At 29.1% G+C, this 27,046-nt stretch overlaps 2 protein-coding genes and 1 long non-coding RNA gene across 7 annotated transcripts in view; all 3 read left to right on the forward strand.

The window, feature by feature from the left end:
* The first annotated feature begins 4,299 nt into the window (after positions 1–4,299).
* LOC132952113 (uncharacterized) lies at positions 4,300–7,811 on the forward strand. Its single transcript, XR_009665446.1, has 3 exons — positions 4,300–4,469; positions 4,552–4,658; positions 5,417–7,811. It is a non-coding gene; the product is annotated as an uncharacterized LOC132952113 (long non-coding RNA).
* An 831-nt stretch (positions 7,812–8,642) lies between these two features.
* LOC132952537 (aldehyde dehydrogenase, mitochondrial) lies at positions 8,643–14,335 on the forward strand. The gene is made up of 10 exons (XM_061024859.1): positions 8,643–9,069; positions 12,132–12,236; positions 12,314–12,454; positions 12,530–12,776; positions 12,855–13,042; positions 13,102–13,251; positions 13,334–13,471; positions 13,541–13,705; positions 13,783–13,940; positions 13,999–14,335. The coding sequence occupies exons 1-10, from the start codon at positions 8,959–8,961 to the stop codon at positions 14,144–14,146; spliced, it is 1,551 nt and encodes a 516-aa protein (XP_060880842.1). The 5' UTR covers positions 8,643–8,958; the 3' UTR covers positions 14,147–14,335.
* Positions 14,336–24,164: 9,829 nt separating this feature from the next.
* Positions 24,165–27,046, forward strand: part of LOC132952262 (uncharacterized) — a 36,467-nt gene continuing 33,585 nt past the window's right edge. Inside the window, exon 1 of one of the 5 annotated variants that reach the window (XM_061024499.1) lies at positions 24,165–24,691. The gene's annotated coding sequence lies outside the window, so the exon portion shown is untranslated. The remainder of the gene's footprint in view (positions 24,692–27,046) is intronic. The other 4 variants (XM_061024502.1, XM_061024497.1, XM_061024500.1 and 1 more) reach the window with 4 other exon arrangements.

Here is a 27,046-nt window from a genome sequence, read left to right on the forward strand (position 1 = left end):
AACACACTTCCACGTTTGGTGACTATCAACAGACCAAACAGACTACTTTATTCACTCAAATAAATACACAATTAATAGAAGGTACTACATAGGGATTTTCTAGTACATAACAAAATGGGTATTCTTTTCTCCTTATAAAGATAATGCTGTATAACACATATACAATATAGTCCATATTAAGGGACAATGTATATAAGTACCTATATTTTATGAGCAAACATAAATTTACTGTCACTTTTTCAGTAATATTTGTGTTTGTAAGAAATATGGACAATGGCCGACCCCTGTTAATTCATTTTTTACTGTTAACTTCATTTCAACACCATGATGAATAAATATATATTTATATAATTATGATATTTTGACAAATTACAATAATACTATGATATATTTATTATTTATCAAACTTAATATTATATTACTTTTTTATATTAAAAAATATTATTGACTTTTGTTACTCTTCAATGTTATACCTGTAACTAAATGCATGTCTGCATTCTCCTTTTGCATCATCCTTGATGTACCTGTTCTATGCATAGTTAGTTTATAGGCGTATGGTTTAAAGTATAGATGAATTTAAATTTGAAAGCAATGATGAATTAATAATTGTTAAAATGTAAGTTAAGGCCTAGAGGTCATTTTCCGAAATTCTCAATAGTTTTTCCAAAACTTGTTTGAAATTGATTTTAATTATTTACTATTTAGTTGCAACTCCAAAAATAATTGTGCTACCTAGAGCTTAACTCAGCGGTTCCCAAACTTTTCAAACTACCTCAAATTATTCAATCGAAGATTCAGTTTTTATAAATGCACTGTGCCTTAGTAGGTACTTTGAAACTTGAAAATTGAAATTACTTTTCTAATTGTTATCTAGTGACGTGTATTTTATTTTCCTTGTACTGTTACCTAGGGTGGTTTTAAAAATTAAGTACCTATTATGTTTTTTTCATTATTTTATATTACATCATATTTTGTTTATAAATATTTTTTAAAAACACTTTTACTGTTACCTAGGTGGTAACTAAAAACATTTACTACATTTTTCGTAATCTTAGTACTATACTTGATAAAATACAATTGAGAATAATTTATATTTCACTGGTTCAATGAATTATTACTTATGGTTTTGAGAGTTAGGGGTTTGCTTATGATGTTCACTTACATAACTAAAAGTAACTATAAATTAATTAATTTAATTTCTATTAAAGTTACTAAACTGTGCTAGTATTCTGATATTATGTGTATAATTTTGAAAAGCTATTTAAATAATGTTTATTATTACTTGTATCAAAACATAAAAATATTGTTAATACAAGATTTATAAAAATGTAAATATAAGTATCATTTAAAATATGCCTATATGTTGTAAATCTTTTGGTCTCAAAAACTTGTTAAATAGGAAATACTGCTATTATTAAAGAAAGGACTTATATTGAATATATATATAATAAGAATTTGAAAAACATATTAAAAAATTTAAATCCTTCAATAAAAGTCCTATCTTTATGAAACCTTCAAGGTTCGAAGCAGAAGCGTGCCTAGACTAGTTCCCAGTTTTTAAAAGTGTATTAACTCAATTGTTAATGGGGTAAATGTTGTGATCGAAATTTGAATTTTCAAAACCAAAAAAAATGGCGGGAAATTTTGTTTTGCCAATTTCTCAAACTTAAATACGAGACGCAGCTTTTTTTAGAACAGAAATTTGATCTAGAGGTATCACTGCATTGAACCTCGGAGATTTCAAGACGATACGAACAATATTGAAGTTTTTAGGTTTTCTTGATATATTACGATTTTGAAAAAACCAAATCCTTCAATAAAATTCCTATCTTTATGAAACCTTCAAGGTTTGAAGCAGAAACAACCTTAGACCAGTTTCCAGTTTTTAAAATGTTATTAACTCAATTATTAAGGGGGTAAATTACATGTTCAAAATTTGAATTATTCAAAAATGAAATTGGCGGGAAATTTTCTTTTGTAATTTTTAAAACTTAAGGTCGGTACGCGACTTTTTTGAGAATAGAAATTTGATCTCGAGGGTTGACTGCTTCGATCCTTGAAGGTTTCATAACGATAGCACTTATATTGAATGATTTAGGTTTTCAATAAAATACGAATTTGAAAAACCTATTTAAAAACCTAAATCCTTCAATAAAAGTCCTATCTTAATGAAACCTACGAGGATCGAAGCAGAAGCATGCGTAGTTCATTTGTCATCTGGTAAAAGTTTTTTTAACTCAAATATTAAGGGGGTAAGTTAAGGTTCAACATTTTCAATTGTTCAAAAAAAAAATTGGCTGGAAATTTTCTTTTGTCAATTATCCAGCCTTAGGGTCGATACGTGATTTTTTAAGAACAGATATTGGATCTAGAGGGGTCACTGCATTGAACCTCGAAGATTTCAAGACGATACGATCAATATTGTAGGTTTTAGGTTTTCTCAATATATTACGATTTTGAAAAAACTAAATCCTTCAAAAAAAGTACGATCTTTTTGAAACTTTCGAGGATCGAAGCAGAAACGTCTCTAGACCAGTTACCAGTTTTTAAAAGTTTATTAACTCTACTATTAAGGGGGTAAATGTTGTGATCAAAATTTGAATTTTTTAAAAAAAAAATTAGCGGGAAATTTAGTTTTACCAATTTCTCAAACTTAAATACGAGACTTGGCTTTTTCGAGAACAGAAATTTGATCTAGAGATGTCACTGCATTGTACCTCAAAGATTTCAAAACGATACGACCCATATTAAAGGAGCTAATTTTTTTGATGTACATCCAATTTTGTGTTGTTACTTGTTACCTCAAATATTATATTAGAGTTAATTGACCTATTATTTTATAGGTTTTAATATTTTATTCTTATATGCCTATCGATTTACATTAATAAATAATAAGCAACACGCCTACTAGAATAAATGTGAAAAAAAGTTCAAAACAATTATTACTTAAAACGTCATACATACGTATACCATAAGGAAACGTCTGGTTATACGAATAATCACATATTGCGTTTTTCAACTTTTTGCTTCTCCGATTACGGGCGAAATAATGGTCGCACGTACTTCAACCATAGAGCCTTTTTAAATCCTCGTACACCAAAAGACAGGAATCTCGAGTTTCGTACTGATCAAACGAAAACCTAAAATCCAAAATACACGTAACTACGTAATTTTTTAAGTACAAAAAACACTTGAAAAATCATAACTCCCGAACCAAAAGTGGGATAACCTCGATCTTGGTATCCATCGATACGGCGCAAAGTCTTCTATAACGTCCGACTACGAAAAAAGGCTCACCGCTCCCGAAATCTAAGTGTCCGTACCGGAAACCCCGAAAAACGCAAATTTTAAATTTCCGAAGCCCCAAAAGACGGAGAAAAACGGCTCCTATGGTCTCGACACCTGAAACCGAATTTGATCACCGACCTCCAAACTATACAAATATCGAGTTTCAGAAACGTCGTACAAAAACTAAATCTTTTCCAAAATACAACTAGGGGGGGGGGACTCCGGGATTACGTTTTAGAAGGGCCTAAACCGAAACGTTTGGGAACTTAAAAGTATAATATTAGCTTATGAAAACGTCATCAGCTACAACTTATAGATTTATTGAACTTTAAAAACTATTACATATTTATACGTTAGTTCGCATTTGGTAATTACGCCGGTAACATACAACTTTCTATGTCAGTAGTTTTCCTAGAAGTAGTTACCTATTCATATAATCACATCGATAATAAATCTATTTAGTGTTAAACATGAACAATTGTTTATATAATTGATGAACTCAATCATCAAAGTTTATGACGTATTATACGTCTCGAAAATGATTATAACTAAATGTATTTTGTCATAAATTATAATACTTTAATATGACATGTCCTGAAATTTACTAACGCTGGACAATAGGTATAAACGTATTGAGAATTAGTAAATGACAGATATATAATATAATATTAGCTATTAGGTATGTACTCTATTCAGAACTATTGTGGTCGTCTGTTTGTGGATGAGATTAATCCCACATAGGAGAACGAGAAATGGTGAAATCTAAAGTTTGTCGATGGAGAATATTATGGAGATTCCATTTAAATGGTTGGTGTAACGAATTTTCCAGTTGTTAAATAGAGAGCTTACAAAAACCATAAAAAAAACCAAAAAACCATACTAAATTTGCTTTATCAAATAATCATAGATTTTAAATTATGATAATGAATTATTAACATGTGTAACCATTGTTCAGGTTGTAGATGGTTACCACTTCAAATGTCAGCAAACAATAATTGAGGTTATGTTCAATTCAAATGTAAATAATAATTATTCGTTAATATTTTGTTAATTTTTATTTAATTTATTAATTATTTAATTTTTTTACATTTTTTACCTTTTATACAATATGTTTATTATTCACTATCGTGTGCACTGTGCTGTTACAAATTACAAATTTAAACAGTTCACCTTAAATTTTCGTAAGTCGTACATACATTTTGGCTACTAATCTGCTTGCCTATTCTTTAAATTTTATGTTATACGACAGTGTATTATTTCTAGGTCAAATGTATCTACAAAGAATTAAAATCATTGCAAATCCAAGTTAAACTTAATATGCCATTTACAAGTTACAACAATCACATTCAAACCTTCATAACTCAAATCATGTATGTTCTGTATAGTATTAAAATTCCTATAATGTATTACTTATTGGTGGTGATACATCTGAAACAACTTAACAGATACATTAAAATGATAATTATTTATCTTACAAAGTTGCAGTCAGATGTGGATTTAATATCTGATATTTTGTAAATGTTTAGGGCCATTATCATAGCTGATGCTTAAAAATAGGTATTGCTTAAGCTGTACCTACTTATGACTTAAACGAGATTCATACGAGACTTTAGCCTAAGAAAAGAAATAGTGTTACTTAAACTAAGGATCGTCGAGACCTGCATCAAGCATTGCTTTTAGTTACTATAGCTGCTAACCTAACCTGTTTTTTTATATCACAACTTTTTTAGTTTTTAAATTACCAACATTTACTTAAGCAATACTTATTCTTAAGCATTGACTATGGTCCTTAGTGTTAAATTTTATAGTAATGGTTAATGATGATGGAGTTACTAATTATTCATAATATTAAAAAGTTTACATGTTTACCTATATTGTTATTTTTTATTTTTCTCCATAAGGCATAGATAATAATAAATAATACAAGTATACACTATAGGTTCACAACTATAACACAAGGATGTTTGCTATATTATATATTGGGATACACTATGTGTTGGGACTATGAATAATGTTGATTGGTTACTATTTTACCTTCATTGATTTTTTATATGATATTGAGCCATTAAATGAATACTATTTTCAAAATAATTTAATTAATATAGTTGTTTTTTTTTTCCAATTTTAGTAAGCAATATACAGTAACTGGTGTATGCATGTACCCAAGCCATGTAGGAGATTATTCTGTTTGGAAAAACTTCTTCTGAAAAAACTGTTTCCACTAACAGTTCCACATGGCGGTTTACGAGTAATGACCAAAATAGGCATCTAGCTTCAACTTCTGTGTTCACCCTTGAAAGAACGTCATTAAGCTATACCACATAGAGTTGGAAATACCGTTTCCGGATATATGCCGGTGTATTTATTTATATATAATAATATTATGTTATTCTGTAATCCGTGACCTGTGCCACTGTGGTTAAGGCACAACTAAATAAATTGGGTGCCATGAGTAGAGATTTAAATTCTGCCTTATTAATATTAACACCTTAATAATAATTAATGACATTAAAACGTTGCACCTACCTATACTCAAGGACAAGGCCCTAATATTATATATTATATATATAAAAAATGAAAAATAGATTATAATAGTGTAATAACGTAGAATAAGATAACATATAAATAAATTTATAAATACGGCTCCTGCCGATAGTTATATTAAAATAGTAAAAGTTAGAATTGTAAAAATTACGCTATTACCTTCCTCCAGATGTTCAGAGGGCTCTCGAGATCGTATATTCGAGAATTATATCAAATACACCGTACAATATGATTTTATGGAAAAAAGCACATAGAACGTATTGACTGCAATCAACATAAAATATTATATCATATGTCTTACCTGATTCGCAGTTGTTCGTAGACAATATTGTAAGAGTTTTAGGTTTTAGATAAAATAAAGTACTACTTCAGATACACAAATTGAATTAACGAACGCACTGATTATTGTTTGCATAAGAAGTCCAGTTGTCGCTCGTTGAAATCGGTTTCTTTGGTACTTGAGAGGTTGTTACTTCGGTGGTTGGTGCTCATGCACTGGTTTAAGGGACGGACGCGAGGATGCTGACCAGAGAGTGGAGGGTGGCTTTGTCACTAACTTATTGTGGGCCTGGGAACTAGATTATTCTTTGGCGTCAGCATAAAATAAGGTCACACACATCCTACGTAATATTGTTATGAGTGCGTGTCGAATTATTAGTTGTCGTTGTCAATGGTTTTATTTGATGCGACCGATTTCTACAAGCGACAGTCTGGCTGTTGTTTATTAATCTGTAAAATTTTAGTTTATTATAATGGTGTGTGAGCATATCATTACAATAAAATATATGTAGATTCTAGATGTCTCGTTCACAAAAATCCACGCTATTTCTGACACTTGATATACAAAAAATTCCTATATTATAAAACTAAATTACAAATTACAAAATCTAATAAATAGATATTACAAATAAAATATTGAAAAAACAAACAAACAATTTTGTATTTTTTGAAGTTAATATTTTTACTGTAATTGAATTCTTCTTTAGGGGATTGAAATTTTTCTTATTAAAAGATACAATAAAATAGAATAAGAAACGGTTAAAATGTAATTTAAGAAACAAATTTTCATTTTCAATGTACTAAAATAAAATTTCCCTGGTTGGTTGATTGAATTTATGTTTAAATATTTACCCGACTAAAAGATTAAATATCATATCACATCAGTACATCACTGTCCAGCCAGTTTCAAACCATATTACTCTATTGATAAATACCTGACCTTTGATTACTAAACATGGTTTGTTAGTTTAAAATAAATAAAAAATTTAACTAAATAGATACTTGGTGTGTAGATAATTGGGACTAATATTAATTATTATTTCTTTTTACTTAACTCCATATAAGATGTAGATGATTTTTATTTACTGTGTTTTTAATGTGTCAATAAACTAATTTTATATTATTTAAGTCAAATTTGATGTATAAAAACCAAAAAATAGAAATGGTGACTTCTTGTATACTATTTATTATTTAGATTCTTATAATAAATTATTTTGTATTCATTTAATTAATTTTGTATAATTATGAAAAGAACAAACTCGCATTAGACTAATGATTCAATTAAATAAACTCGTCAGTGGTGGTCACGAATAAATAAATTATGATTCTTATGATCAAATGATTCACTGTACTGTCTGAACCAGTTCATTTATTTGAAAAAAACGAATCAGTTAATTAAAGACAACTTGTCACATCTCTACAGTACTCAACAGTGTATTCTTCACTTCATACTTCTTAAGTTATATTTGTCTATTTAATGTATATTTGAATGTATTTTTTTTTGTTTCTATTTATTGATAAACTTAGACGAATATTATATTTATATTTTAAATTTTAGCTATATAATTTTTTTTAGTACATATATAAAATCTTAGTTTTATAATTTACACATTACTTATGTTTGTATCTTATGTAACTATGTACCTTATACATAAAATATATATAGAATTTAGACAAGTAAATGCAATTTTTAAGTCTTATACTGTTTATATATTATGATGAATTTACAATTGATACTAATATGTATGCATGGGCGCAAATAGCATTTGGGGTGGCTAACGCCTTACTTTGATAATATTGAATAAGCTTAAAACAAAATTTAGGAAATGTTTGAGGAGCTTATGTATGTATGGACATATGTAAGTTTTTGAAACTGCATTTAAAACAAATAACTGTTGTGGAACATAAAATTAATAGCAATACACCAATATTCTTCAACATATGTCGCATCGTATTGTTATTGGAAATGTAAGTCACTCAATCATGTAATATTTTATCAAAAGTTAATCAAGAATAATCAAAATTATTATGAATTCTGTGTTACAAAGATTCACTAGATGTGTCATGAACAAACTATTTTAAGTTTTTGAGCATTCAAGGTTTTAATGTGTAACTTTGGTGGGTAATGGGTAGCTCCAATATTTGTTTTTTTTAAATTCGGATATTGATAACCTGTAGTTATAATTGATAAGTGGTAGTTAGGTTTTTAGCTATTTTAAATTAAGATTTTTGTATTTTTATGTGGGAAACGCTGGTTAGGTAAAACTAAAAATATTTTTATGCGGGAAATTTATGTTTCTAAGGTTGGCATAACCGATCTCCCGAAATTTGATTTTGATGATATCTCGCTGTTATCAAAATCGGGAAAACTGTCCTAGCCCCATTTGCAAACTTGTAACACCTACTGAAAGTGGCAACACTGTAGATTTTAAATCTGACGAGAAAATACTGATAACTGAGACCCATAAGGCTTAATAGATTATATTATAATCTACATAGACGTCCTGATAATAAAGGTCTATGATAATCTATAAATCTTGACTGTTTCCCGGTGTCCGAGTGCCGGTCGTTCGGCCTTGAACACGACCGCGCCACGATTAAATAAGTCTGTACTGCGCTATAATAAATCATATTATACAGTAGACCGTCAGACTGACAGTAAATGTTGTAGTCGGTAGCCACCACAATAATTTATTGTTGCACACTGCCTTGCACATTCAACCGGCAAAATAACCAAAAGCTCAGGTGAACTTCTCCAACAACAAAAACAACTACGGCTGCAGTTTTTTTTTGTTCGTCACAACGTTTACTTCAGTTCGATTGTCGTTGTATCTACACCAGGCAAACATGTTTCGGTTAATGAACAAGATTTCCGGGTCCACGGTGCCGGTGGTGCAAAAGTGTTTCTCCAACATTGCCCCTAAACCGATAATCAACCCACCGATTAAGTATACAGAGGTAGGTAGTTACTTGCTATTTATATTATTAAATGTACCTATTTATAACCTGTGTCACGTCTGTTTACTCGTTTAATGTTCAATTTCTGTGACCATAAACTATTAACTATGTGCATGAGAAAAATTGTGTTAATAGATTTAAGTGCTGCATTATAATATAGGTAGTAGGTGTTTTGGTATTTCTGAGCTGTTGTTGAATTTGTGTTATAATAGGTTATAATAATAAATTCTGTTCTTGTACCTAATTATAAAGATAACTTTAAGTGACTATGATGATTAAAGACCGTATTTATATTCTCTTAAAATACCTAAAATATGATGATAATATTATCTAAAAAACTTAAAAAATATGCTAAAATATGCAAAATATGCAAAAATATTCAATAAACATCATTATTTGCCTAAATATGTATTTTAAAATTTTTTTTTCAATATTATTTTAACAGTAAGGTATTAATTAGGTATTAAAAGTTGCGTATTCTAATGGAATACTATTTCACTTTAGTAAAAGTTGGAAATGATAAAAAAAAAAATTGTAAATGTTCAAACATTTTTTTCTGGGTACCGTAATATTAAAATTCAAAATAAATACAAATTTTTTCTCACAATTTACAAAATATTCCAAAAAAAATTAAATGGGTGTATTCTCAATTATGCAAAAAACACTTTTTCCCACGCATTCGGAATTGAACGAATCGTCTACATTTTTTACTCTCATAAGACTGCATGGACCCAGTAACGATATGTAAAAACATATAAGTCCGGTCTTTAGAGATGATATTATTTTACTTTATTTTATTACCTAGGTACCTAATTAATAGTTATTATAAAATGTAAAAACTAATAATCACTGCTGTCTTTCTGTATCTAATCATTTTAATTGGTACTAAACTTATCACTGAATTAGATAGGTGGGTTAATATTACTTATAAATAAAATTGTAGAATCTCATCAAAAGTGTAATGTACCTATATTTTATAGTAGTTAAGTATTTTCAGACATTAGGTATTTTCCTATACATTCACATCATAGGTTGCAGTAAATTTGATATTATTAAACTTTAAATTGGTTCTGTAAAGGCTAGTGAATTTAATTGTTTTATATTGTCTAATCATCTTTATATTTCTTTAGTTGAGATTTTTATTTTATGTAGGTATATGAATATATTATACTTATACATATTATACTTCAATATGAATACCTACTTCATTATACCTAAAGGGCTTCTTAGCATTTATATGATATCATGTTTCAAAAATGAGATTATTCTTATATATTCTTATATATTTTACTATCCTTCTAACAATTTACCTGCTCTGTACCTGTAATTAGAATTATTATTGATATATTTTTTCCCAAACTACAAAAGTGAAAGGTTATCTGTAGTTTATTATGTATTGAAGGAAATAAACATTTTTTGTCTATGTATGTTTAGTATAGGCACCAGTATAGTTTAATCTCTTTTCTATGATAGGAACTGTCAGTGTTGGGTAGTAACATAATGCAAATTACAAATTACTGTAACGAAATTACTTTTTCAGTAACGCAGCAGTAATTTCATTACATTTTACTTAAAGTAAAGCAATTGTAACAAAATTACGTTTTAAAAGTAATTTCTATGAAGTAACACACTAATGCATTATTTTCCACGTTATTTAAATATAATAGTTTTGAATGTATTACAAAAACAAGCCGATATGATATTCCAGAAAAATTAAAATCAATTATATTTATTTTCGATTCCGATAATAGTTAACAATATTATTAAACAGGAATAAATTTTATCACTTTATTAGGTAGTAGAAAGAAAAGAGTTTGGTTTAAAAATAAAATTTAATTAAAATTAATTATGACTTATGACTATATAGCCATATAGGTATATAGGTGAGATGATTGTACATTTGAACATAATAGGTCTATGATTGTAAAATATATAAGTACTTAATAATTAAATAATATGAATTGAATATGATTAAAAAAAAATAATAACTGTTATCAATGATAAAAAAAAGTAACGTTATTTGTAACGCGCTTCTTACTTTAAAGAGTAATGTAACGTGATAAAAATAATTTAAGGTAACACTAATGTAATTTCATTACATTTTAAAAGTATATTACCCAACACTGGGAACTGTTAATTGTATTATGTATAGTGTATATCTATGTATATTGTATATTCATATTATGTTTTTTTCTATTAGGTACATTATTATTTTATTTTTATTTTATCATTATATTACTGTATATAAGACGTACCTAATAGAAAGACCTGACAAATAAAAATGAAATATTGATTAAAGGTAATAATATTAATATTAAATATATATGAATAATAAATTATTTATGGCTAAAACTATTTGACTTAAATTAACGTTTCTACAATCAATATTTTCCTATAAATTAGCTATTATGAATTTTTTCAAAAATAATTAAATTAAATTTTAAGTTTTTTCATTTTTAGTATTAAAAAAATATATTAGAACATTGATTAGAACAAAAGTTATTTAATTTATCAGGTAATTCTGTTATACCTTATAGGTAATAGTAGTTTTACAGATGTTCATATTGTTCAAGACGGAATTATACACTTTGCATGTGTTGTCTTAGTCTTATCAAACTTTAGGCTAACATCTTTACTGGTGTCCCTACATTGGCTTTTTTATGATATTTGTATTTTTTTTTACAATTTATTATTTATAAGCATTTTTAAATTTTAATAATTTACATGCTCATAGCTTACCTAAAAATTAAAATATCATAAAATATCCAATGTAGGGACACAGGTAATGTTTTAAACTTAAAGTTTGATAATAGGCTAATTCACTCTAATATTAAAAGTAATAACACAGGGTTGGTTCTGCTAAACGTAAGTCAGAAAGAAAAAACAAATAGTGCCCTGACATCCTCTTAACACAACCAGGCATCTTTAGATATAACACGAGATATAAAAACAGAATATTGTTAAAAAAAATAAATACATCAAAATACTATGACAGTTCTGTGATTACTGGATTATAGGTACAATTGTAAATTTTATTGATTTAATTGATTTTTTTCTTTTAGTTATTCATTAATAATGAATTTGTGAAATCATCATCTGGAAAGACATTTGATACACTGAATCCGGCTACTGGTGAACCAATTGCTCAAGTTCAAGAAGGGGATGCTGTATGTTCCATATTTTTTAACTATGTTAATTTCTTGTGTTTATAATATTATATTAAGTTGTCCAATGATCTATGCAGGTGGACATCAACAATGCAGTTGCTGCTGCACAAGAAGCATTTAAGTTGGGCAGCCCTTGGCGCACAATGGATGCTTCAAAGCGTGGTATGCTTCTCAACAAATTAGCAGATTTAATCCAACGAGATGCTGTTTATTTAGCTGTAAGAATTACTACCTAATTAATGTATATTATACTTAAAAAGTTTTTAAATTAAATTATATTAATTTTTTGTCAGACCTTGGAGGCATTAGACAATGGCAAACCTTATAGCGTTGCATTGTCAGACGATATACCTGGAACTGCTGGTGTATTACGGTACTATGCTGGTTGGGCAGATAAAAATCACGGTAAAGTTACCCCAATTGACGGTAATTATTTTGCATATACCCGACATGAAGCAGTTGGTGTATGTGGTCAAATTATCCCTTGGAATTTCCCATTGTTGATGTTGTCTTGGAAAATTGGACCAGCTTTGGCCATGGGTAAATTATTTAATAATTAATGTTATAATATATGTATTACAGTTACAATAATTTAATATCTATTGTAAATTTGATCAGGAAATGTTGTTGTTCTAAAGCCGGCTGAACAGACTCCTCTTACTGCTTTATACATTGCTAGTCTTGTGAAAGAAGCAGGATTTCCACCCGGAGTTGTTAATATTGTTCCTGGTTATGGTCCAACTGCTGGAAAAGCGATTGTTGATCACCTTGGCGTAGATAAAGTTGCATTTACCGGTTCGACTGAGGTAAATTATTCACTGTAAAATTATAAAAATAATATATTTTGATTATATGTTTCAATTAGGTTGGCCAAATCATAGCTGAAGGTGCTGCTAAAAGCAATCTCAAGAGAGTGACATTGGAACTAGGTGGGAAATCTCCAAATGTAGTTTTCAGTGATTCTGACATTAATCAAGCTGTGGAAGGTGCTCATTATGGGCTTTTCTATAATATGGTCAGTTTTAAGATTATATAATTTAATGTAATTTTTCAAACTTACATCTAAATTTTAATTTTAATTTTAAATCTTAATTTAGGGACAATGCTGTTGTGCTGGTTCTCGGACATATGTTCAAGATTCTATTTATGATGAGTTTGTCGAGAAAAGTGCAAAAAGAGCAGAAAAACGTATTGTAGGAGATCAATTTGATCCCAAAACACACCAAGGACCACAGGTAAATTTTATTTTAACAATACTCGTAAAATATAAATATTATGAAAGAAAATTATTGTAATGTGATTAGGTTGATGAAGAACAATTAAAAAAAATTCTTAGCATGATTGACAGTGGAAAGAAACAAGGAGCTACACTTGTCACTGGTGGTTCACGAGTTGGAGATAAGGGTTATTTCATACAGCCAACTGTATTTTCTGACGTTAAAGATGACATGAAAATAGCAAAAGAAGAAGTACATTTTAGAATTACTTACAACTACCTATGTATTTAAGTGTCGTTATTTAATAATTTTATTATTTAATTCTATAGATTTTTGGCCCTGTTCAACAAATATTAAAGTTCAGCGATTTTGACGAAGTAATCAGTCGATCCAACAACTCTGATTATGGCTTGGCAGCAGCAGTGTTTTCAAAGAACATAGACACAGTCAATAAGGCTATTCAGAGTTTTAGAGCTGGAACTGTTTGGTAAGTAGTGAGAATAACTTGAATTTTTTTTCTTATTTTAAATAATTCACACATACAGGGTTAATTGTTACAATGTATTTGGAGTACAAGCCCCATTTGGCGGTTTCAAAATGTCTGGTCATGGTAGAGAAATGGCTGAATATGGTCTGCAACCATATACCGAAGTAAAAACAGTTATCGTTGCTACACCAAAAAAAAACAATTGATTCATTTTTTGCCATGTTAATTTTTTACATTTTATATTTATTATTTTTAAAACTAAAAATTATTAATCAGTGCCATTTTTTAAATTTTATTGTTTCAAAATATTTTAAGCGGAGTTTACACACTGTGCCATTATTGATTATATTATATAATTACCACAAGTAAAAAATATATATTAAACTTTTTCAATATTTTGAATTATCAATGTAATATTTTATCAAAACAACATATCCCTATTCTTAAACCACTCAATAACGCAATCAATAATAGTAATACTTGATTGATATTTAATATATTATAATCTCAGCATTTTTAAAATGTTCCTCATATAGAGGGAGATTGTTACATACAATAATAAAATCATAAGTTATTATTTTTTTTATAATGTTATACCTTGAAAATATTTAATTTTCTTACATTATAATGATTTATTGATATAAGAATATAAGAATAGGTACATACACATAATGGTTTGTTGTATAATATTATTGGGTTTTTTTGGTTGATTTATTACAACAATAAAATTAATAAATATAATTGTAATTCTTTCAGTTTGAATGTTTGATATTTTTGGGTATAAATGTATAATAATATTAAACTAACTTTGTACATCTGTACGAACAATAAATGTAGTGTTCAACATGAGTGCACGACAAATCATTTAAATTAAAATAGTACCATCAAAACAACAAATGAACAAATGCAGCTAAAGTAATAATTAAATTTTAATTTATTTTAATAATTCAAAATAATATGCTAAATAATAATAATCGTGAGCTAGGATTATAGAGCATTGATCATTAAACCTGTGTGTATCAAAAAGTGGATTTTGAAAAAAATCGATATAGCACCTTCTGGTTCTGAGCCCATGGATTAGTAAGGTACATTAGGTAATAAATTTCCTGTAAAATAAATTATCTGAATGTTTAAACTATATTATGTTGATATGATATGTGTTGACAATGAGAGAACCATGTTCAGATGTCCTAGTCCTGGTCGTTTTGGGTAACTCTAAATGATTAAATGCTTCTTTCAAACTAGATTTGGCTGAAATGAATATCAAACCTGTTTTCATTTTGGCAGAAACAACTCCACAGTCTACACTTTATACGAAACAGTGATAGTGGATAGTAATAGTACATATTTTATATTAGCAATATTAGGTACCTACTTAATATTATATTGGTAATATTATGCAAGTGAATTGCAAACAGTGCATTATCAAGGAGTTCAGAATAGGCAATATGAAGGCTGTGTGCGTAGAACTAGACCAGCGTAGTTGAAGTGCATCAACACTTTGTAAGGGGGCTCCAACGTATCTTGTTTTAAGGAGGAATATTGAGGCAATTCACACGACATGAACGTTAGTGTGTTTCCGAGAATACCAGTTAACCACCAAACCAACCTTAGTTGGAATCTAACGTTTAAATATTTATGAGATTTACTTAAATTGGTATTGAATCTACAACAGTTTTCTATGTGTGATACGACAATAGGTCAATAACTGCATGATAAAGTTATGGATAATCGACTAATTTAGTGAATCAACCATAAATGGGTTGTTTTTACTAGCAATGCTGCACTGCGTCTTACTTTTATTTATATCGATAATGGCAATCGTTTATTTTTAAAAATAGAAAAAAATTTCAATTAAAAGCACACGAGACAGGCGTTATACGATTTTCAAAAACTTTAAAAATAAACAAATAAGTGTTTATGAACGCGACAATTATAATAGGTAGGAAAAATGTATTATGAGTTCAACACAGCAATCGGCAAAGTAGAATTAATTGTTCTATGAATCGGCATCGTTGAATACGAATGTGTTAGAATAGTGGACGAAAAACGGAATAAAGTGAAAAGTATATGATGACGTATCAAATAGTAACCAGCTATAAAAACAATACAAACGCCATAAACAAAATAAATTGGTAGATATCATTAATTACATAAAATAAAACAAGTATAATTTTAAGTTTTATTATACAGCGAAACATTTATATAGGTATGCATTAAACAAAAACAATACGAATCTTACTATTCAGAAAAAAGTTAGATACCATGACGTCTACAACTGACAGGAGACGACCGTGTATGAGAACTGTTTAGAAAACATTATTTTATATATTGTTAGTGATTAAGTTATTATAATATTATGTACCTATTCATACGATACTACTACATACTAATTAAGTGAGTATTATAATATATAGTTGCGTGCAACTGGTAGCGTGGCGTTCTTTGCAGTGGTGCCAAAATCTTAAAATCATAGTAAGTAACTTGTATTTTTTGTTATAAATTGTGCCAAGTGCCAACTTGTGAAGTGAAAGACAATATGCTAGCGTCCGGTTGGATATCGCTATCCGTAAAAGAAAATTTGATTTCTGGGCAGCTAACGATTGTTCCTTAATTTAAATCAATTGAAATTTTACTATTTTTACATAAAAATGTAAAAGATTTACTGTAAGTTTTGAATCACCCAGTTTATTATAAAAATATTAAATACTATATTATCTTTATCTTTTTTTAAATAGTAGTCGTCACGTGTTCGACTTTAGCGTATAGTATACTAATTATTATACTTTGTCTACGCATAGGTATAGGACCTGTTAATAAATCAAAACTGTAATAGTGATGTCATTTTTAAATAGTGTTGAAAATCATGAATATACCTAGTGACTGAGTTCAGACAGTAACCCATTAGCGCAATGTAACCGATTAGTTTAGCACTTGAGTGTAGACTGTAGGTATATAGCCCTATAATGTATTATAAAGTGATTAGGTACTGTTTTAATTCTACAACGAGTCATGACTTTTAAAATATCCAACTCGTTTTTACTAGTATAAATAAATAATAATTTTTAATTAAAATTTATTAATATTCATGCTGTATCAAACAATATAGGTACCATCGATGCCATCAATGGTGTTTTAATATATTCTACCTACGTGTGTGCGTGTGTCTGACATTCAAACATTGTTTCGTTGATAGGTACCTTAATGATAGAAGTAAATTTATTTCTATCATGGGTATCTCTATCTTAAAATATTTACATACTTTCGATACAACGTGTTGTCTTAGTATAGAAAATATGTTTTTTTTTCTTTCGAGGAACAAAATATAGTAGGTATACAGTGAAAGATGATGTTTGTGTTAAGTCAAACAAGTTTTTAATTAATAGGCTTGCAATAAACTGTTTTTGACCTATTCTCAAAAACGAAGGTTACTATATTACGTATTATGTATATATAGTATATACACGTGTAAGTAGATAAATACCTAAATGGAATTCATACCAAACAGATTGTCGGCTTTCAATGTGTCGAAAAATCTAAATAGTTACGAAAAGTGTACCCATACGTTTTAGATAAACGTGTTTTTCGGCTTTTATAATAACATGGATTTCGGTCAGTTTGATAAAAATCAGAATCGTCCATTTAGATGTTTATTTGATTAATGAATATATATTTTATTTTAATTTAATTATATTTTTTTTTAAGTTGTTAAAAGGTAAAATATCAGTTCGTACAGTCTTGTCTATAAAAACAAATTCGAATACGATTTGTGTCAATTAAAAATAATAACCATTTATCTCGATAATCTAAATATCTAATTATCAAGTAATTTTTTTTAATTTCCTAATTATAATTATTTTATTATACATTTCGATCAAGAAGAATTGCCTACATATGGCTACATTTTATAACTATTGCTTAAAATAGTAGCAACAATTTAGTATATTAGTATAATATTTATATAGGTACCTATATAAAATATGTGACTTGTGCATATTGTAATATGTGAATTAGTTAAAACTATAAAAATAATAAAAATTATATTTCTGTAAAGTAGTTTATAGGAAGTATATCCTAATTCCTAACCTAACCAAACTTTAAGTTTGTATATGTAAGAGTATTTACTTAATGTACCTATGTATATTTCACTTGAATGAATGAATAAAATGATTATTATTTATTATACACATTACAGTATTACACGTACACGCATTAACATTGATGCGATAATTGTATACAATAATCCGGGAATAGTAAACGACTTAAAAAAAAAATATTTTAACGTAAATAATCTAAAACCAAAATTTCGTAAACATAAATTATTTTTTATTGTTAACCGTACACTGTATTTAACCAAACCTCAAAATCTATTCGTAGACAGGCAGTAACGATCTAGTGTCATTAATAATAGTAATATATATTATATTTTATGATTTAACCTAGGACAGGTGACTGTAGATACACAAAGTGCAAGTTTTGCAAAATAAAAAGAAGATTAATTTTCTATAGCCTATAATATATTATAATTGTGTCTGAAAATACGGTGAAGTGTAATAACACTAATAATTATAATAGGTAATAATAATATTGTAATCAGTAAAAATATTTTAAGTCTTTAGAGTTTAGACTATAACTTACCGGACTCAGTTGAAAACACATTTTGCTGTAAATTGTCCACTTGTCAACACTTTCGGTTTTTTTTTAAATTTTTCGAAAGTTGATGCAAGAGAGTATGTGCATTATTTTAATTTTTAATTATCCACCGTTATTCGAGTCAATTTTTGCATGCAGGGTTATTATATGCTACGAAATGTAAAATTGTATACATAAAACCAGTATCTTTAGACTGTCAACATTTTCCAAAATATTTTGAATAATGTTAATGGATATTTTTTAAATGGTTTCACTATCTTTTCAGTGTACCTATTAATAAATTACCCTAATAATGTTGAACAAGAAAGAGTTCCAGTTTATAAAATATGCTTAAACAAGTTCGATATTTATAAAATAAAACATATACAAGATTAGCTTTTACGTCGAAATATTATGTAAAAATATGTACTCCTGAGTTCCATTTGTCATTCACCAACTATAATATATTCTAAATTTCAATAGGTATTTTATTTATTTTATCAAGATAAAATACATTTTTATTTTGAATTTACATATCAAGCAAATGCTACATAAAATATAATATTTCGTACCTAATTAATAGTTCCTCTATAAAGGGGGTCGGTGTACCTGTGGCCCGGACATATTTTTTTAAGGAGGGAACAAATAGATACAAATTGGGTACAACAAAATGAAATTGGTTAGAGGAAGTAATGATAACTTGTGGGTGTCCGCCCGTCTGCAGAATGACTATCATAGTAAAATGACTATATCGATGGCTTAATTAAAAAATGTTGAAAAAATAGTTCATAAATAGTTCTTATATTCTATTGATAGGGTAAATAAGCAGTGCATCACAACTATTCAATTTGGTTTAGTTATTGCATAATCTTTTCAGTGATACATACAAAATTAAAATCATTGAATTGGCTCTATACTGTAAAATTCATTATTTTTTACATACAACATTTTTGAATTAAGCCATCGATATTTATGATCATCACGTAAACAAATAAGAAACTCATAGCATACATTTTTTATACCAATGGCTTAAATATTTTTACGTGTACGCGCCATAATTTATTTAGAAACCATTTTTCTTCGAAAATTCCGGTCCATGACGCGCTCCAGTGGATACCTGCTGCAGCCATGAGCCATATATAATAATTATAGCATTTATACATAATATTAATTCATAGTAATTAGTTGACCGATGTATATGTACAATAGTAATATATATTATAATATAGGTAATTTAACAATATAATCAGTGCTATTATCACAGGCGCAGTAATAAATGTATTTTAATTTATAGTCAACGAAGTTTACTGTACAGTATGACGATGTTATATTAGGTATTAGGGATATGCTGGTATGATAATGATATATTGAACCCATCCGTTTGAAACACTGCACCAAGATTATATATTGTACATCATTATCATGTCCAATATACATGTACGTGTATATTACAATAATTTGTAGAAAGAGACCGCGTGACCTTAAATGCACGCTCAATCGGTGTTCTGTATGATATAAAATATAAATAGGGACTTAATTATTGTAATAATAATATAATATATATATTTATAGTTAGAATTTGTTTCGATGGCCGAGTTTCCGTAGTGACATTTAGGCGCAGTACAAACTGTCTTGTACATAGGTATAACAATAATATAATATTATATTAATTATTCATGTTCGGACGCCCAGCGCGTAAAACCATTGAAATCGGAATCATCGCGTATGATAATAATCTACTCGCGTATCTTTAATATAATGGGCGCGTTTTAATGTACATATAGAGATAAATGGGTTTTAACACGAACAAATTGGTCAGGTACACGCGAATTGAATTTGCGACGACTGCCACGCCGTGCGCAGTGGCACGATTTGTAGCACACCGCGACGAGAAACTCGAGCGCGAATAATATTTAGGTACCTAAACATCTGTTATTGCAAATTATCATAATCTTCCAAAATATTGTTCTAGTATTTTCGACGACGTATAGTTTTCCAACGATTAGGCATTATACGTATCATTATTATTAATGCCGAAAAATGAAAACTTGTACCTACGTATACTTTCGACGATAAATTTTACTAAACGATGGTGATTTTATATTTTATATTTTTGACCGACATACCAACGTATATACCAGTATTCTTAACATGACGGCGACTGCGACACGTGACCTATGATCGTCGTACATTTGTAGATATATTATTATGATAGGCCAGGCGTCGTTAAATGAACCACTTAAATGGCCACCAGGCACCTAGAAGTCTCACAACAGAGTTACGGTTTTGGTTTATTATTAAAATATTTCTTTATAATATAAATATAAATAAAAATGATAATATATTATATTATTATTGAGTATAATATTTGAGAGTTAATCAATGAATTTTGTTTACCTACATTTATCCACGTTAAGTTTATAACGGATGTAGCTATATTATGCTTAATGGGTATCGCGCACTGTACAAATAATATTATAAACGCGTATAAAGAGTGATTAAAAAGCGAAATCGGTAACACTACGCTCTATACACGCATATAATTATAATATTGAAAACCGTTCGGTGGAGACGTTAACGAGCGTGGGAGTATGGGTAACTCTGCAGGTCCGGGACGCGACGGGGTTCACGTAGGAAAACAAACGAGGTAAGGATATTATATAGGACGATGACCGATATTGTTATTATTATTATAATATAATAATTATTGTCACATCAGACGACGACTGCTGACTGATTTTTAATTACATATATATACCGTCGCGATTGTGTTCGTATCTATATAGCGCATTATTATTGGTAGGTACATCACTACATGCCGCGAACCTATACCTATTATTATTTTTCAAATGTATGCTAATATATTTTGTGCACTTATTTTTATGTAGGAAATGAAGGGAAGTGCCACATGGACGTTGTTTTTTCGGTTCATTTTTACAATGTAAAAATGTTGTATATAACATATAGATGCTTCGTGTTAAGACCCTTCAGGACTTTTTACATTTTATCCTAACCAATTGCAGGTAATATCCAGAAAATCGAACTATGGAAAATTAAGTTGTAGAGAAACTCATTTTAATCATTTACATCCTATTCGTTTAAGTTGTTAATAATAAATATTATTGAAAAAAAAAATTAAAACAATAAACCAACGTACACATTTTTTAATTATTACTATTTAGATACAGTATATAGTACACTAGATACAGTACCTAACCTAATAGAGCTACATAACTATTAGTTATTATCATATTAAGTATTTATTTCCTACAAAATTCGACATTCGTAGAAAGCCATTGTCTGCTGTAAATACTTAATATTTGTACAACTAATTTCAAAACTTATCCATTTCACTTATTATAGGTGAACTAAATATCGTGTGAAATTATTACCGTGAAATACGTATAAAAAAATCATTTGTACTGCTTATAGGTACTTATACTAATATTAGGTATTTCGACCGATTTCCACAGTTTTTAACTATAGGTACCTACCGATGCTTAATATAATAATATGACATTTTATTTTATAATTTGATAATCTTGATTCTTGATCTATGATAATATATTAATATATTAATATGTGACCTACATAAATCAAAATGTTTATGTTATAAACAGTACATTGCTTTTACATAGTCCATGTAAAATATTATGTGATAACAAACTAATAGCTATCAAATAATTGTAATAACTAATAATCTATGAATATTATGAAAATATGAATTGGTATACTTAGACCAAAATGTATGCATTATATTTATATTGAATCTTATATATTTATACCTATATATAAGTTTAGTAAAATTACACAATACAATATTATTAATTTTGGTACACACCAATGGAATATTATATATATTATTTATATTGTTATTAAGGTGTGGACTAATTAAAATTTAAGTGTACCTATAGGTAATCATTATAATCTAAGTTGTATTTTTTCTCAGTATTTCAGAAAGATTCACATACTATAAAATATATTTATACATTTTCAACTCATTTAGTTCAACAGATTACGGCCAACAATAGAACTTTTTTGAGTATGATATAAATAGTACCTATATATGCTCATAATTAACATAATATTGCTGTTTAAATAAATTCACTTTAACGTAATTTATTCATACTTGATTTTGTTTTTTTTTATTTTTATCGACCCAATGTATATGACTATTATTGAACTAAATTTTACTATTTGGTTTCACTTTAAATTGTTTGCAACTAGGTATTAAATATTAACTTTTTGGTTTTGTTAAATTTTTAGTTTTATCTTACATAATCAATGTGGATTTTTTAAGTTTCGTTTTTAATATGTGCTTGTATGTACTTATAAGTGTACAGGTACTCCATTAACAAAAGTATCTGAGGGAGAAACTATGGAATAAAAGTTTTGATTGCCATATAGGCCCATGGATACAGCCGACAAATGGCATAAAACTTGAAAAAAGTTACATAAAAAAACGTACGCACTACGCAGGAATACTTATATACCTATATAAAGATTTCATTAATAAAAATACAGATTAATAAAAAAAAATATTAAATGCGAAAGCTCTATTTGGTTAGCCGGATGACACTCATAGTTAACTTTCGAAAAAAACGTATACTGCATAATATTATGTATATTACATTTTGGAAACAGGTCTAATACACGTGGTTGTTTAAAATAGCATTTAAATAATTTAAATATATATATTTAGGCAGTTAAAATTATAAACATTAAATATAATATATTATAATCAATGCTAGTATAGTAGTATTAATGAATATATAATATAATATGACGCATACTATAGTATATTGATAGTTATGTTACTCAAAATTGAAATAAAAATCATGGAATTTGGTATCCTGCAGATGCAAGAATCAATATGTTTACGAGCTATTTGTAGATATGAACCTTTTAAACAGTAGACCACCAACGTTATTTCGTCGACACTGATAAATCGCCAATACGTGTTGATCCATGTCGTGTTGATCTATCTCAAGAAATACATATAAACCGTTATTGCCAAATAAGATCTGGTTTCGAGGATACGATGAGGAAGTAGGTAACATAATTATTACACTATATTATGATACATTTTGATTTACGATATTTGAATAAAATTAAGAGTAAATTAGTAAATTAGAATAAAGAAAATATGTATCTACGTTTTCTACATTATAATTTATAATATACACGTGTTTAATTATGGACCTGACCCGAATACCGTCATTCTTCAACAGATTTTCCTTGTGTCTTATTAAAGGCTAAATATCTCAGTTAAAAATATTAAACAGTTTTGCGGATCGCCAAAATATATTATACGAGTCCGCTTCAGGTATAACACGCGTTATTATTCGGGCGTGCGTGAAAATCAAAAAAAAAAAACAATAACAAAACTAAACGGCGACGGCGGGAAAACACGCACGGGGGGTGGGGGGATTCACGTTGTTATGTGCAGCAGCATCATCATTGCCGCAGGAGAAATGCTTTTGCCTAATGCATTAATTCATTAATGCATTTTTTGTCGTATTATTACGTACACTATAATAACAATAATATACATCATTATCCGTGCAAGTACGCAATATGATAATATATTATACATATTTTATGGGCACAGCGGATCGACCGCCTTATTAGAGGAGGGCGCCTCGACGGCCGGCCGGTCGTCTCCGAAGTCTCGTCGTTTCCCGCCGCAACACAAGCCGGTCAGTCGTCAACAGCGCCGCACGTCGTTAATTTGTTTTTATTCACCCGCTCGCGCACACACGCACGTGAACATTTTAAATTCACGAACCTGTAAAATTGTAAATTAAAAACGCATCGACACCAAAATATAGTGATATTGCCGTCGCATAATATAATATTGTTATTGTCGGGCAGTGGACCGCGCAACGATCCGTTTTCGATATTTTTTGACATAGATTCCATATTTCATTCTAATCGCATTACTATTGGTTTCGGTTTTTGTTGTAAGTTCGAACCGAAAACGTCCCTCCGAGTGCGGTCCGTGAATCCAACATCCGCACGCGTACTGCTGCAGACCATAATTATTCCGACCAAGTGTCGCACGACTTCGAAACCAGCCGCTGTAGGTATTATATATTATATACCTGTAAACACGCGTGGTGAGTCCGTAATAATATAATAATATAGTCATAGCGCCGATTAGCTCATTATTGTAATATATTATGTATACAATGGCACGCGTACAATTAGTACGCTGATTTGTGTCCTCTCGTTCAGCCCACGCTTTACCTATATATAGGTACCTACGACCCGACGTCTCCGCATTAGTATGATATTTGCATCAATCGATCTGCCCGCGGTTATTATACTTTATCGGATGTCACCCTCGGGTCCCGATCAACTGCGGCGATCGACCATCACATATAATATTATCATCGTCATCATAGTAGGCTGCACATGTGAGGATACCCGAGATTAATCGATTTTAGGGTTTATCTTCGGTACACTGACGTATTATTATTATTAACTTACGATTTTCACACCAGTTTAATTTTATTCACACATATTTTATTACGTGAGACTTTGGATGTGTATCACTCCAAAAGACTCGTAGACCGCGTAGATCAATAATAAATTAACATATTAGTCTCGACGGCGTTAATAATAATAATATTTATACGTATTGTAACATTGTATACTTTTAGTAAAAGTTTGACTTGGCGAGGTGACAAGTAAACGCACGTTTTTCTTTTACGTCCTGTTTTTGTTTGGTCAACCCGAACGTAGTCATGTGGGTGAATGTCAAACTACACCGCACACAATATTATAATATGCACGTGCATTTGGAAGGGTTTTAGAAAGTGTATTGGTTTCAAATCACATATACTTACCTATATTTATATATTATACATTAATACATTATAATATTATACGATAAGCAATGAATCATATTAAGATATTTTTAAACGACCATCACAGTTGCGTATAAAACATTGATTTCTCGAGAAACTCATAAGATAGTAGGTATATTATATTTAATTCAGTGCTGCCTAGTAAAGTAAAGTGTATGTACATTCGCAAGTTTTAATCGAACTTCACATATTATTGTGCACTACATCCAGTATCCACTATAGTGTTATATCGTTAAATTAGAAAGTGCAATATGAGGGGTGACATTCCAAAACGTACTATTGCCATAAAGTTGATTTTCCAGGAAGAGCAGTTTTGTTTTTGTTAAATATTATCTCCTATAGTGATACTGTGTAAATAAGTACGTTTTGGATGATTTATACATGTATGAACCGATTTTTTTCATGGAATAGATGATTAAAGTTTAATTCTGATAGCGCCAATCAACTTCCCGCCTTTTTTTCTATAAGAATCGATGGCGTATCTCGATTTTGTATATTTTGGCAATAGTACGTTTTGGAATGTCACCCTTCAATTGGTAACAGTGGATTTTATGACTTTATAAATAATTTTAAAAAGTTCGTCCGAAATAATTCAAAATTATATACCTAATTACGGTTTATCTTTCAAAATTAGTGGTATGCGTTTGCGAACACTAGGGGATAAGGAACAGAGTGAACAAACACTATACAGTTTACATATTACATACCTATAACATATAAATTATATGGACATAGGTCGAATATACGACACCATAGGGTCAACCATGATCCATAATATTACTGTTCTTGATAATAATAGTAATAATAATAATAATAAAACAACATTAGCAATATAATCAATCGTTTGGTCTTGGTCTGGAGAGCGCACTGGTCGGCGTGTACAGATATGGCAAATATCAGACTGTATATGTTGTGAGTCGCGGTCAATACATCCGTTAACGATTTAAATTGGCTTGCGTATATAAGTGTATACAAATTATAATATCTTATCGACTTATAATAATTAATTTCTTATAATTTGATGTCACGAGTCGTGGTAAATCGACCGTGTATATTATAATATAACTCCGAACTCGGCGACGTCATTAAATCCGTTTAATGCTATGCACAGCCATGAAACTCCGGTGTTGTATCACTACATAATATAGGTACTGGCTGTGCGAAAATCGGACAATTAGCACGCGTGTTCATGAGTTGTGGTTAAGCTGAAAACCTACGTCGTAATTTTGTTTGAAACGTTATACTTGCATAATATTGTGTGCGGGATGCTTTGTCTGCAGGGGCTCAAAAACCCTCGTTTTAAAGACCTCCCCTACCAACTGTGTTTCTTAAGCGTTATGCTTTTTTAAACAGACTTCCACTTCAAAGTTTCGGCTTTAAGGTTGACCGACATCATATCTCATAAGTCATAATATTATACGAGACCCAACCTCAGGGTTTTACTCAGATTTTTAGCCTCGAGTTTAAAAAAATAGAAAATAGGTTTCAAAAATTATTTTATTTCACAGAATTTAAAATTGCATGTTTCATAAAGAAATAACGAGCAATTTCTTAGAAATAAAATAGCAATATACTACATATACTTAATGCACATGTAAATAA

Source organism: Metopolophium dirhodum, chromosome 9 (assembly GCF_019925205.1).
Source record: "Metopolophium dirhodum isolate CAU chromosome 9, ASM1992520v1, whole genome shotgun sequence".
Classification (NCBI taxonomy): domain Eukaryota; kingdom Metazoa; phylum Arthropoda; class Insecta; order Hemiptera; family Aphididae; genus Metopolophium; species Metopolophium dirhodum.

Bases quoted from the DNA above. Each gene is read 5' to 3' on its own strand.
- LOC132952537 (XM_061024859.1), top strand. From the start codon at position 8,959: ATGTTTCGGTTAATGAACAAGATTTCCGGGTCCACGGTGCCGGTGGTG. The intron at 12,237-12,313 runs GTATGTTCCATA...TGATCTATGCAG, and splicing joins AAGTTCAAGAAGGGGATGCT to GTGGACATCAACAATGCAGT. The intron at 12,455-12,529 runs GTAAGAATTACT...ATTTTTTGTCAG, and splicing joins GAGATGCTGTTTATTTAGCT to ACCTTGGAGGCATTAGACAA.